The sequence below is a fragment of the Lingula anatina genome, chromosome 5 (assembly GCF_051362555.1).
Source record: "Lingula anatina isolate TDL-2025a chromosome 5, LinAna3.0, whole genome shotgun sequence".
NCBI classification, from domain to species: Eukaryota; Metazoa; Brachiopoda; class Lingulata; order Lingulida; family Lingulidae; genus Lingula; species Lingula anatina.
This window is the reverse complement of record NC_141771.1, coordinates 6445301-6459005: the sequence shown is the minus strand read 5'-3', so window position 1 is coordinate 6459005 and position 13705 is coordinate 6445301. Positions and strand designations below refer to the sequence as shown.

The window sequence follows — 13705 nt, the reverse complement described above, 5'->3', positions numbered from 1 at the left end:
CATAATTACACACACTGGACTGAAGTGTCACCCCCTGAATCAGAGTAATCAAAGTTATTAACCTGAAGAGGCGGAGTATAAGCAATGTCAGAATATCGATACAGTTGAATGGTTCAGTCAGAACCGTTTCTTTTATGAAATTTGATGTTAATTAAATGATACCAGGAGCATATCATTTCACAGTCATTTATCTCCCCCAAAGTATTGGTTCAGTAGGGGTAACACTTCTATAGTCCAGTGTGTGCATATTTCTGACATACATGTAGGCCTATGCACGTGTTTAAGGAACAGTTGCTTTCCAATAACAATGCCCTTGCTTTTAAAGAAGTGTTTCTCGAATTTTACGAAGCATGCAGATATAAAACAGAATCAAAGGAAAAACAAACAACGGCAAAAGAAATCAGATTTATATCTTTTGCACAGGATATATACCCGATTGTGAAAAATTAAAATCATCTTCCATGGCATAGTGGAGAATTGATTGTGGCTTAACTCTCTGCCTTTCCTACGGGCGGATAACGGCATGAAATATTCAGGAAGGACACTTCAGTGCAATCATTTCTTTTAAGTCCCAACAAAAACCAGCACGTGTACGTGTGTTTGGTACCAATCTTAGTTTTATCGACTAAAATCCCACCATCGCCAATAAGAAAAGCAAAACCAACAAAAGCGCTATAAAAAGTGATTTCTTATCATTGTGCCATTCACGGTAAAACATAAAATGGTATATTTCTTACCCATTACCCCATTTGGCAAAATTCTGATTCCACATTTCAGAGTGTCCCAACTTAGCTTTCTCTCAGATTTTTTTTTTTTTTTTTTTTTTTTTTTTTTTGTCTTTAATTGTTAAAATAAAAACAATACTACAGCCAACGTGTCGTGAGCAACGAATATCAGATTTTAGTTGTTTTCCAACTTGATGATGTGAACATAGTGTATTGATACAAAATAGTCGTTAGGATGGTAATTACGTCACGTCGCAAACGCATTATCACCTTTCCTTTAAAAAACAATGAATTGAAAAGACTGAAGATAAGCTTTTCTGAGTAGCCCTGATTAATCCGAAAAAGACACTACAAAGATTTTTCGCATATTTGCGTAAATTTTAGTTATTAATTAGCGTCATTTTTAATTTATTTATTTATTTTTTACATAAATTTTAGAGTTATTAATCATTGTCATTTGGAAGAATTTCTCAAGGCTGGGAGATATTGGTTGATGCTAACTAAACAGGGTTTACCCGCCAAAATGAATTTTCCTTGGGGAAAGGGGCAACTTGCCAATACCCCAGAACCATTGCTCGACCTGTCCTTGGAAAGGGAAAGGTATTTGTGTGTGATAGCGGCACAATGTGCATTTGTGTGTATGATACGGAATCATTTAATCTTGTTAACAAAATCGCTATCCCAATGTGCACTTGTATTGCACTTCAGTGTGAATACCACCACGGCATCAAGGCAGTCATAGTCTTGGAAAACAGCGCCCACTGTGTGTATGCAGTGACACCCGGTGGTGACGTCCTATTCCAATACGGAGCAAGAGGTCAGAGTGTTAGTGAAGAGGGACGACTGAGTCAGCCATTCGGAGTCTGCGTAGATAAGTTTGGACACATATTCATAGCGGACTGCTGTAATCACAAGGTGCTTGTCCTTGGTTCAGATGGCAAATATATACGTAACGTCCTGACAAGGAAACATGACAACATAGTCCGTCCCATGCGCGTCGCCGTCAACAGAAATGGGGAACTTGTTGTTGGAACAAACGAATGTGCAGTATTCACGTTTAGTTATATAGATAAAATATGACTTAACTGATTTCACACAGTGATAGTGTCTAAAACGTTGGATTTCCTTTGCGGGAAAATGTCATGCGACACATACACTGTGCAGAAACTGTAAATGTACTCAGCACCGACAAGGAATATTTATATTTCAAGAAGTTTGCCAGTTCTTAATAAATTTATACATTAAATAGATAAATTGTTTCTCATTTTTTCAATGTTTACAGCATTGAAATTAGCCATACCCCCTTTATAATAATTAAATCGTGTCTTACACCGTCTGTTTTATGGATCCATGACTCAAGGCTAGAAAACTCAACCAGATAAATTTCTTTATTTAAGTCTTTTAATTTTGTTTTCTGTTCATAAACAAGTCGTAACTGAAGCAAAAAAAAAAAAAAAACTTTGCATATAACTGACTTTGATCGAAATATGTCACTAAACGACTGGATACAGGTACAATGTATTTCAAACTTAGTGTCTTCATTAACATCTTGTAAAAATGATTTTTGTTTTACAAAATCATATGCCACCGTACATTAGTCTAGTAAGTGAGCGATATTCCCCACTGAAGTTGAAAAAAATGTTAACAAAATTTATAAACTGAATCCAGTCCAGTGGACCCCCTTCCCCCCCCCCCCAATAAAAAAGGGACGTGAAATGACCCATTAGACACCTTCCATGGTGTTCTTTTAAGGCAAAAATGATCAAATAATCAATAGCAATCGGTTTACAGTATTCTGAGGGTCTCTGCCTAGATACATCTATAGAATGTCTAGACTTTATCGATGTCTTATCTGATTTTTCCGAAGGACAGCTCACTACAGTGGCATGAGGGTCATATCGCCATGGCCATATACCGTCTCTATAGGTACCTGGGGGGTATGCAAGAGTATTGAATATATGCTTCACACACAGCCATCCTAAACAAAATAAAGTAGGCCAGTCTTAAAGTTTGTTTACACACAGAAAAGCAGAAAACAAACTTAGCCTAGTTTTATTTTTTGATACCTATGCGGTTACAGACAGCATGACCCAGTTACATAGTTCGTCGATCGCTAGGCATCTCAATCACTACAAGTTTGTTTAAGATGACCTATCAAGCGATAAAAACTCGCGCCATGGCTTTGGCAGCAGTAAAATCAAGGCGGTCGGATGTATGGGGCACTGAGCATTCCTTTGGATGACAAATCAAGGGAATGGCTTCAAAAGAGCTCTACGATGTCTTCAGTGAGAACTTTTTAACATGTCATTTATGTCTAGAGGAATATAAAGACCCGAGAGTGCTCCCCTGCTACCACACGTTCTGCCTGGAATGCATAGCTGATCATGCAGCCAGGAATGGGGTCCAGAACAAGTTTTCCTGTCCCGTATGTCACCACGAGGCCCCCATACCACCAGGTGGGTTACAAACTCTCGTGAAAAACTTCTTTCTAAAAAAAGTAAAAGAGTTCATGCGAGGTCATACAGTGCCCCAGGGGAGACTTTGTGAATACTGTGATCATAAAGAGGCCACTTTATTGTGCCAAGGATGTCCTAAGACCAATCTACTGTGTGATACATGTCGTGTCATCCATGACAAAATACCGGCTTTAAATGGGCACCAGTTTGTGCATTTGCCCACACTCGACTTGTCGACGACCGCAGCCAAAATACAGGCACAATTACGCCAGGAATTAGATTCAATTCAACACTGCGAAAAACAGCCCAGCGAACTGCTGGCGTTCTACAGAAGAAAACCATCCATTTATACCAAGACACCATGTCGAGCAAAAACGAAACACACACTACAGTTCCCTGAAATTCCTGAGCCAAGGCCGTTGTCTAATAAAACGGGACCCATTACCGCCAAAACGTTTCAGGGTCCCTTTGATGCATGTTTCGGAAGTTTGAAAAAAGCTAGAGCACGCCATCAAGAATTGGCACTACATGTATATCCGAAACCAACATGGCTACAGAAGCCAAGACAGGTTCATTGTTTTTCTATGAAAGATTATCCTTGGGATATAACATTTGCAGCTGATGGATGCATGTTTGTAGTACATGGTGCTACAGTGGCCATGTTCTCTAACACGGGCCGGTGTAACCGTGAGATCAATATAGAGGGAGGCGCGAGGCGAATCACTGCACTCAGTAACGATAGATTTGTGGTCACTTGCGGAGATGATTGCTGTAGACTGTATTCAACCTCAGGTCGTGTTTGCCAATGTTTTGGTCAGGGTGACATGTGGCGACCCTGGGGTGTCACTGTGGACCGTACAGAGGGAAAGGTTTACGTGTGTGATGGCGGTACAAAGTGCATTTGTATGTATGATATGGTGTCTTTTATTCTTCTTAACAAAATCGATATCCCGATGTGCAGAAACGTTAGACTGCAATGCGTATACCATCATGCCATAAGTGCTGTCTTAGTTAGTGACTGCAGGGCCCACTGTGTGTATGCTGTTACGCTCCAGGGTGACGTAATATTCGAATACGGAGCAAGGGGTCGGAGTGGAAGTATGGAGGGACAAGTGAGTTATCCAAGCGGGGTGTGCGTAGATAAGTTTGGACACATATTCATAGCTGACTGCTTTAATGGCAATGTGGCTGTCCTTGATTCAGATGGAAAATTTGTACGTAATATTCTGACAAGGCAAGACGGCATTATGGAACCTATGATAATCGCTATCAACAATAAGGGGGAGCTCGTTGTTGGAACTAACCAATGCAAAATTCTCACGTTTAAGTATATAACCTAGAAATTACTTATTTAATTTGACTTATTTGATTTTTGCCATGACGTTTAAAAAGTAGTTAATATAGCTGGGGATATGGTGTTATTTTAATAGAACTACGGAAAGTATTTGATATAGCCAACATGATGATGTCCTTATAAAGAAACTAGAACTGTACCAGTGTGCAACTTATTTCACTGACAGAAAACAACAAACTTTATTTCGAAATCACCGCTCTGATCCTATGGCCGTCGCATCAAGGATCTGTCCTTATTTTTTTTCTCTTTATAAACAATTTCCCACTCAACATTGAACATGGTGAAATGGACATGTATGCACATGATTAACTTCTTAAGTTTATCAAACTGAACAAAATTGTTGCCTGTGTAAAAAAAAAATTAAACGTATGCTAACGGGAATATTTCTCTGAAAACAACAACAATGTACAAGTAATATTTAATTGTAAAATGTAAACTGATTGACTATGTGAGCTCTGAGAAACTTTTGCGGGTCTCCACATGTGATGACTTATCATGGAAGCTCCTTGACGGGGCAGCAGTATAGGGACTGCATGACCATCTCACGATGCTGCCGTTAGTTACAATAACTTAAATAAGAGTCTGAGTTGACGAAAAAGCTTGTATGTACGTGTATTAAATTCAAATCGAATTTTAAGGAATGCAGAAATGACATTTTTGCAGATTTTATTATGGTGGCAATCTTGGGATTTCCATGGCAAGTTAAGTGCTTCTTTTTCATTAAGGCCAAATGTTTTTCTCGTTGTTTACTAATCGAACTCTTCTACATAAATTAAAAAACAACGCCACAGTGCTCTTCATAAAATACTTTTAGGTGGATTATTTTGATTCTTGAAATATACTACAATTCTACAAAGAGCCCGAAATTTTACCATCCATAGGCTCCTCCGATCACAATGCAGTTCTGTCCTTACCAGAAAATCACAACCGTATCCCCCGAGGCAGAGTGGAAAAGACCTACTCTCGTACATCAGGAAAAAATGAGAAAATTATTTTTGCCGGAGAACTTATAAAAATTGACTGGACACCACTTTTTAGAATGAACTCATGTTCCGAGCAGTTTCAATACTTTGAAAAGACAATGAATGAGCTCCTTGATACGTACCTCCCAATAAAAGAATCCACAAGACACACTACCGACAAACCCTGGATAACCACCGACTTCAAGGATCTTATCAAACAGCGCCAGAAAGCTTTCAGAGAGGGAGACACCAAACTCTCACATAGCATCAGAAACAAAGTTAACAGAACCAATAAGAAACTGAAATCATCGTTTTACAAAAACAAAATAGAATCACTAAAACAGTCTGACTCTTCCACTTGGTGGAAGAAATCCAAAGAGCTAGCAGGTTTGAATAACAATAAATGTTCATTAGAGTCACTTGCTGATAGCACATCAAATGGTAATTACCAGGTTCTAGTAAAAAAGATCAACGAATTTTTTCAAAGTGTTAGTAGCAATTTGACTCCTCTTACACCGGCTGAAAATGGCCAACAGAACTATGTAGTACCAGATGAGTTTACTATTAGCGTAAATGATGTCGAAAAACTTCTCTGTGATGTTAAGCTCTCAAAGGCTATAGGTCCTGACCAAATTCCAAATTGGGTCATTAGAGATTTTGCAGGCTTCCTTTCCAAGCCCTTGTGCGCAATTTTTAATAGCTCTATCAGAGAGGGATATGTACCTGACACTTGGAAATCTGCAGAGGTAATCCCCGTCCCAAAAGTTAACCAACCAAAAGTGATAGAGGCTGATCTTAGACCAATATCGCTTACACCAGTGTTGAGTAAAATATTGGAGTCATTTGTGGCAAAATGGGTGATGAGTAGCCTGCAAATCGATAAGTCCCAATTTGGAGTAGTCAAAAATAGCTCTACTACCCACGCCCTAGTAGAGCTGACTCACAAAATACTAGAAGGTCTCGAACCGTCTGCTAAAACCAAATCTTATTCACAAGTTTTATTTTTAGATTTTTCAAAGGCATTTGACAGAATAGACCACAGCATCTTAATTGAAAAACTGGGCAGTCAAGGGATTCCAGAGTTTATAAGGAAGTGGATTTTCTCATTTTTATGCCAAAGATATCAGAGAGTGAAATGTGGTCAGTGTAAATCTGACTGGGTCCAGCTTAACGGAGGGGTACCTCAGGGGACAAAGTTAGGTCCAATCCTGTTTATAGCAATGATAAATGATCTAAAAACCTGCTGCCCAGATATAAAATTTGTTGATGATACATCTATTTATGAACTTTGTCAGTTTGGCCAAAAATCACTACTTCCACAGGCAATAGAGCAACTTGAAAATTGGGTTAGAAATAACAATATGAAATTAAATGTTAAGAAGACAAAATGTATGGATTTTAACTTTACCAAATGTATAGATATCATTCCAACACTATTGGTAGATGGAGAAATTGTAGAAAAAGTGAGTAAATTTAAGCTACTAGGAGTAACTCTGACCCCTGATCTCAAGTGGACAGAACATGTGCAGTTAATTTATTCAAAGTCTTGTGCCAAGCTTTTTTATCTAAGGCAGTTGGAAAGGGCAAATCTGGCCACTGAGGATCTAATAGTTATATATCAATCAATAATTAGATCAGTCCTAGAATATGCATGCCCTGTGTGGGGGCCTGGTCTTACAGCTGAACAATGTGAATGCTTAGAATCTGTTCAAAGGAGAGCTCTTAGAATTATTTACCCATTTTATATTTACAAGGATGCCCTACAGGCTAGCAATCTCACCTCTCTGAGGGAGAGAAGAGTCGTTTTACTTAAGAACTATTTTACAAAAATCAAGAATTTTAATAAGCTACACCATCTGTTTTAACAAAAGAACCCAAGAAATCTCAGGGTCAGCAACAAATTTTTAATACCAAAAGTAAAAACGGAGCGTTTTAAATCATCTTTTATAATACACAGTCTTTTAAATTTTATGTAAATTACTGCTTCAAACTGTCTTATAAGTCTTTGGTCCTTTTGATTTTATTATTTAAGACGCATTGTAAAACTTCAACCTATTAGGTTGCGATTTTAGTAAATAAATTATTATTATTATTATTATTATTATTATTATTATTATTATTATATTATTATATTAAATACAGAAGAAGAGCGGTTCTGAAAGGCATGCAGAAGGAATATTTTGTTTTCACTTTATTCATCATCAGAATTATGCAGATTATAAGCTTGAGGACGGCAAATATCATGGAGGATTTTATCACTCGGCGGTGCAGAACCCAACTGCGGGTGTGATAATGATAAAACATCCTTTTTAATGAAGATATCGAGAAAGGTAAAATGCTTCTAGGAGCTTACATTTTAGAAATATATACTCCAACCGACATTGTATTGTGAAAATAAGTCATCAGTCTATTTTTCGATATTTACTAATGTCTTTAGACCTTCACTTGCTTCTGTGTTGGAGAATATGACGTCAAAGTATGACTGGCATCTCGCGAAATAGAGCCCAATACGCACTTCAACAGCTCGCAAAATAGTTGTAAAAATAGATTCTGACGATAAATAAGTGATGATATAGAAGCGTGGTTTCAAGAAGAACCAACATAAGATTCAATTTCTCATTATGTTAGTATACATACTGTTGTAACTGTACGTTAACCGCATGGCGCCTTCTGGGGTTTCCTCGTCGGGGCAGCTGTGACAGTGACAAGGATAATTACAGACTGGTCCTTTCAAAATCTTAGATATGAGCATCTGATTAATTTTATTTTTTCAGCAAAAGTATTTTCCGAGAAGTTATACCGAAGGAAGAAATCAGAGAGAACAATTACAATGTCAGTGTTTTTAAGACCTCTGCTTACAGTCGATTGGTATTGCTTGTGATTTATACTGAATACTTAACCTAATGTGTCATCATCGTGAATCGAGTTTATGTCATGAAGTACAGTGTACTTGTTGAGAGCACATTTCACTGTCCTATATTTGTTCCCTCTCACAAACATATGAACACTTGGTTTCACATGAAGCAGCAGCCCATCCAAAATTGTATGGCTCATATAGACACATGCATGTGCAATAATCTGATGTGCATAATGGCTCCTCTGGTCCCCACCGAGTGTAAGGAGAGAGGCCCTTCCCATTAGATGACCATTCCCAGAGGTCATTTCTGTTTGGCAACACCTGCTTTCCGCTGGTCCAGTAACAATATTCATGTTCCTAAAAAAAACATGTGTTGCTCGCTGTGGTTATATGAACTGATAAGGGCATTGAAATAAACAGTACAGATGTACAGTATGATAAACACAAGTAATAGTACAGACTACAAATTTAATATGGAATATTTTTTCAAATTATTTTTCTCCAATTTTTCTGACTGTAAAATGCAAATTAAGATTAAAATCGCATTTTAATAAATTTTGATAATATCTTTGATGTCACAGTGACATCAGTGCTAACATTGATTCGCTAGTGGAGCAAATAAACATATGAAGCTGATTCTTAGTCATATGAAAATCACTGAAAGCAATATTTTGGATCTTCATATTTTCCGAATTAACATCTGTAAAAGAGTTACACGCACCACCAAGGACCTTAATGTCAGAGTTTAGTTTAAGCAATGGTCGCTGGTGCGCTTGAACTAATCTGGCTGCTATCAGGGCGCTCAAGCGGCAAGACATTGCTTCGGACATGTTTCTAAGAGTTTGACTTCGAATAACATTCAAGACATCGGCCTGAGCCTGTCCAGTCTGGTTCAAATTTGTTGTAAGACCAGTAGACTTTGATATGGTTCAAATATGACGAACTTGATGACCAAAGTAGCTACTCAATCCCTTGGTTCTGAAGGTTGTCTGCAATCACAATTACTCTCTTCAGACGAGCTTTTCATAATGTAACCTTAAATTGTTCCTGAGGCATGCCCCCTATAAAATGGTGGGCAAGTGGATCAAAGATCAGATTATTCCTGTATTTCACGTGATTCAGATTTCCATCAAAGACAGCCATTGGTGTTTTGCCCCAAAGTCAATTCCACTCCAAATACTGATACTGTCAATGTCCATAGTCACTCTTGGAGCGACATACGTTGTAACAATGCTGTGAAACGCAACGCAAAACCAGACATTCGTATGCCACGAACTTTAGGACCGTACGTCCCCTGCGAATTTTGGGCGCAGTGGAGGCCGTGGAGTTTGTAGAGGTAGAGGAAAGGTTGCAATGGAAAGGCGCAAGTCTGCCTTACGAGTCGAAGCGGCCACGTGAGATTTCCATTCAAACAGGGACGCTTATTGCAAGGTGTGATGACCGTGGAAATTGTACTCATTTCTTGAGTTTGTCTTATTACCTGCGTACGTGACACGAACTCACCACTTAAAAAAGAATGCAACGCATGGCAAAAATAGTTCCCTTTTGGTCAACTTTTGCCTCACACTTGCCTCACACAATTGTGATGACGTAGTGACGGCGTACGTAAATTTTGCCTCCTGTTCTCCCCTTCTTTCTTTTTCCTCCTCCCTTCTTTTCTGTTGTCTAAGCTTTTCTTTTCCTTGCCTTTTGGAGGAATATTAGAAGCTGAATTAGCAGAATTCGAATTTTTCAAAAATTGTTGTATACGTTGCACAATCGACGTTTATTGTCAACATGAGCGCGCGTCGTGAGCACGCCTTTTTTGCTCCAGGCTTGGGAGGGGGGAGCACGTGCGACGCACCCCCGCCGTGCTTTTGACTCGGTTCGTCAGCTGTGATGGCGTGGGCCGCACTCAACTCGCAAAGGGCACCTGCTCCTTCATTGCTTGCATCTTGGACCACGCACGTCTTAATGCGTATCGAACTCCTTGCGAGGGAAGCAAGTAACGGCTGCGGCCTCACTGTTCGCATATTATTCATCGAATCTTTTGGACATGTCCAACATCCTCCTTACGTTCTTACGGGCTGTCTGCAAACTCCAAATTTAGTAAGAAGGACTTGCATGACACCTGAGATTCTGCACAAAATTTGGATGCAAGCAGTCCCTAAGAGCCCGTACAGCCGGTTGTGACTGAGGCTTTTAACCTTCACAATTTTCTCACCTCCCTATTGAATTGTAAGATTGCAAGTCAACAGGCATATTTCGTCACTTCAGAGGTCATGATAACTGAGTAAATAAATATTGACCAATTAAAACCAGAAGGTATGCCTCTTGGAAATTTCCAAAATTGCATAAAAAACTCCTCTACATTTTTACGTAATGAAAATGGAAATTTCAAATTCATCATAATGTGTCTTTTATTATTCCTTTTCTTTTCACTATTAATGCGAATCTTACTGCAAAGTGGTTTCACAACTAAATGTCCAGTTATGTCCGACAAATGTGTACATTATTCTACATATTGTGTCTTTGCTTCCACTCACCCACACAGTTAAAAAAACAGGGTAGTTGTTCATCTACCTGTAGGTGCCATTTTGGATTTTTTTTCATAAACCATGATCTGCTATCTTAACTTGGTCATTTTATTATATTCTTATTACAGCATCAACCTATGAATGAAATGAAGAAACTTGTATGCTGACGTGCCAATTTCCAATTCAGTCTGACTTGGAAATTAAGAATTGAGTAAGGGGGGAGAGAGAAAACTGACCTTATTTCGAAAACGATTATTGATTTGGCCATTTGGACTTTTATATAACAAATACATGTATATGCACATAACACACACGCACACACACACGCACACACACACATGGTATACCTGTATACGGTTTTCAGAGAGCTCAACTCTACAGAGCATTTATACACATTTTATTAAAATAAATAAAGAAATGATTAAAACAGAGACATGTCTAAACCTCTACCAGTTCTCCGATGGACTTCAAAAGTTTAACAACATGGATGCCTTATATTTTTCAGTAAGCATCATATCATTAATATGTGCAAAATTTAAAGCAGTATAAACTTCAGTTGCAAACATCTCAAAACTGTTAAATTGGTGATAAAACGTTAGGATCCTTACTTCATAGGGTGGATAGAATCTTCTGAGTTGCATGGACAAGTAGTCGTCCTCCTGATTTGATTCTAATGCAACGAGATTCGCTCTCCTGATTACACATTCAGTTCTCGCCTCAGACCAAGTCTTAGCTAACGTGCCAATGTCATAGCAACTGCCATTAAAATGGTACGGGAATGAAACACCACATACTCCTTTCCCTGTGAGAGATCGCTCAACCAAGGGCTCTGAAATGAAGAAAAAACACACGCACACACACACACACACAAGAGGGTCAAAGTTTTAATGCTATTTTTGGAGTTATATTTTCCTTCGTTCATTTATCTTTTTTAAATGCGTGTCTTGCGTTATTTTGTTCATAAAATGTAATGTTAACAGCTGCTTTTACCAGATAGATAAAAAAAAAAAACATTGATCAGAATGCGTGTGTGTGCACTAACGCAAACAGTGCTGCATTCTAGTTAACTGTACTTATACATGTAGCAAAATTCTGTATAAAAAATGTCGGTTTATTTCTATAACAACCGATCGAGTCCAGTAGTTGCCACACGATACATAATAATAACGATTATGTACATTCATTACAACTCACTAAAGTTTAATTGTACAATGTAATCATTTTGTTATAATACTAGTATTATATTTACAACATAATGATATCTTTTCCCCAATTTGTTCCTGATCTTCACGTTTCTGTTCTACTCCGAATTATTATCATCATCCGGGGAGAACATAATAAAGGAGCGACATACTGCATGTGGCGCTCAGATTTATCATGCACAATTACCAGCACTATTATATTACTACCATATACAAACGTAAGGTGTAATGGTGATTACACATTTAAGAAGTTTTTTTTTCTTTAACGTTAACACTGTTCTATTGTTGTGTGTGTGTGTGTGTGTGTGTGTGTGTGTGTTAGAGAGAAAGAAAGAGAGAGAGGAGAGAGAAAGTTTGAATTATTTCTTTTTCAACCTGTATGTTTTTGAAATTTTTCAATGTCCTAGGACATGTGCTCCTAGTAATGGGAAACCCAGGACATGCATTCCCAGGACTTAATGTCCACATGACACTAATTTCTAGGAACACATATTATACGGACATGCATTACGGCGGACATACATTCCCTTCATACCGGCAATTGTATATACAGAATTGACATTAATTTGTTCTAACAAATGGTAGACAAGTGGTTCCAGAATATTCCTGAATTGAACGTGGTTCGGGTTTTCAACGATGACTACCATTGGTATTTTCGCACCAAAGTGAAATACAGTCCAGATACTGATGTAGATTCTGTACCCTAAGTGAGACCTAGGCACCCTATAGCCTACTAGGTGAGACCATGCATCGCCCTAGCCCCCCTTCAGGGTGACTGCATGTGAACTCTTATTTGGTCACCATGTGTGTGTGGGGGGGGGGGGGGGGTCGCAAAATACATGTCTGAACATCCTAATAAAAAATGTTACAGATTGTTGCACTGTTACGTTACCTTCAAAGACAAATCCTATGCCACAGAGAAGCAGAAGAACATAAGGTACTACAGCCATCATAACTTCCTCAAGCGATGCCTGTGCAGAATGAAGAGATTTCTGTCATGCGTTTCAAACTGAAAGAATTCCAAGCATATGTGTATACTCAGCTTCCACAGGCTGAGGATTGAAAATTATATAATATAACGCCTGATGGTAATTAAGGGAACACAAAAATATACTTTCCCTCCACCATAATTTGTACCCGCATACTGATTATGTAACGGAAAATATGTTCACTTTATCAGTGGCTCATATGCAATGTTGTTCTCTGAAACGATTCTAGGACAATTCCCCCCCGGACAATTCCCCCCCGGACTATTCCCCCCGGACAATCCCCCCCCACAATTCCCCCCCAGGACAATTCCCCCCCGGACGATTCCCCCCCAAGAAATATATATTTATATACAAATATAAAGTAGAAAGTGTAAAGTTTAAAACATTTCATCTATTTTATTAACATTTTTAGTGTGATAATATAACTTCATCATGAAACAAATTATTTTATAACAAATTCCCTTTTTATTGAGTACAAGTACAGGAAGATTCATTAAGTATCTAATCGAAGTATAACCACTTATCCTTCAGGTAAAAGTGGGGTAAACAGATGAACAGGTAAACAGATATTTTATAAATATTTTAGTGTGGTGGGTGATGGGTGGTGGTCAAGCAATTAAAAGTGACAAATAGTCACAGGGATA

At 38.3% G+C, this 13705-nt stretch overlaps 1 protein-coding gene and 1 long non-coding RNA gene across 2 annotated transcripts; one reads left to right on the top strand and one right to left on the bottom strand.

Annotated features, from left to right (window-relative positions):
* Nucleotides 1-4532: 4532 nt before the first annotated feature.
* Nucleotides 4533-7506, top strand: LOC106172059 (RNA-directed DNA polymerase from mobile element jockey). Its single transcript, XM_013552647.2, has one exon. The coding sequence runs from the start codon at nt 5575-5577 to the stop codon at nt 7360-7362; it is 1788 nt and encodes a 595-aa protein (XP_013408101.2). The 5' UTR covers nt 4533-5574; the 3' UTR covers nt 7363-7506.
* A 160-nt stretch (nt 7507-7666) lies between these two features.
* Nucleotides 7667-11702, bottom strand: LOC147761551 (uncharacterized). The gene is made up of 2 exons (XR_015334430.1): nt 11479-11702; nt 7667-8711 (listed from the first exon to the last, which is right to left on the bottom strand). It is a non-coding gene; the product is annotated as an uncharacterized LOC147761551 (long non-coding RNA).
* Nucleotides 11703-13705: the final 2003 nt, after the last annotated feature.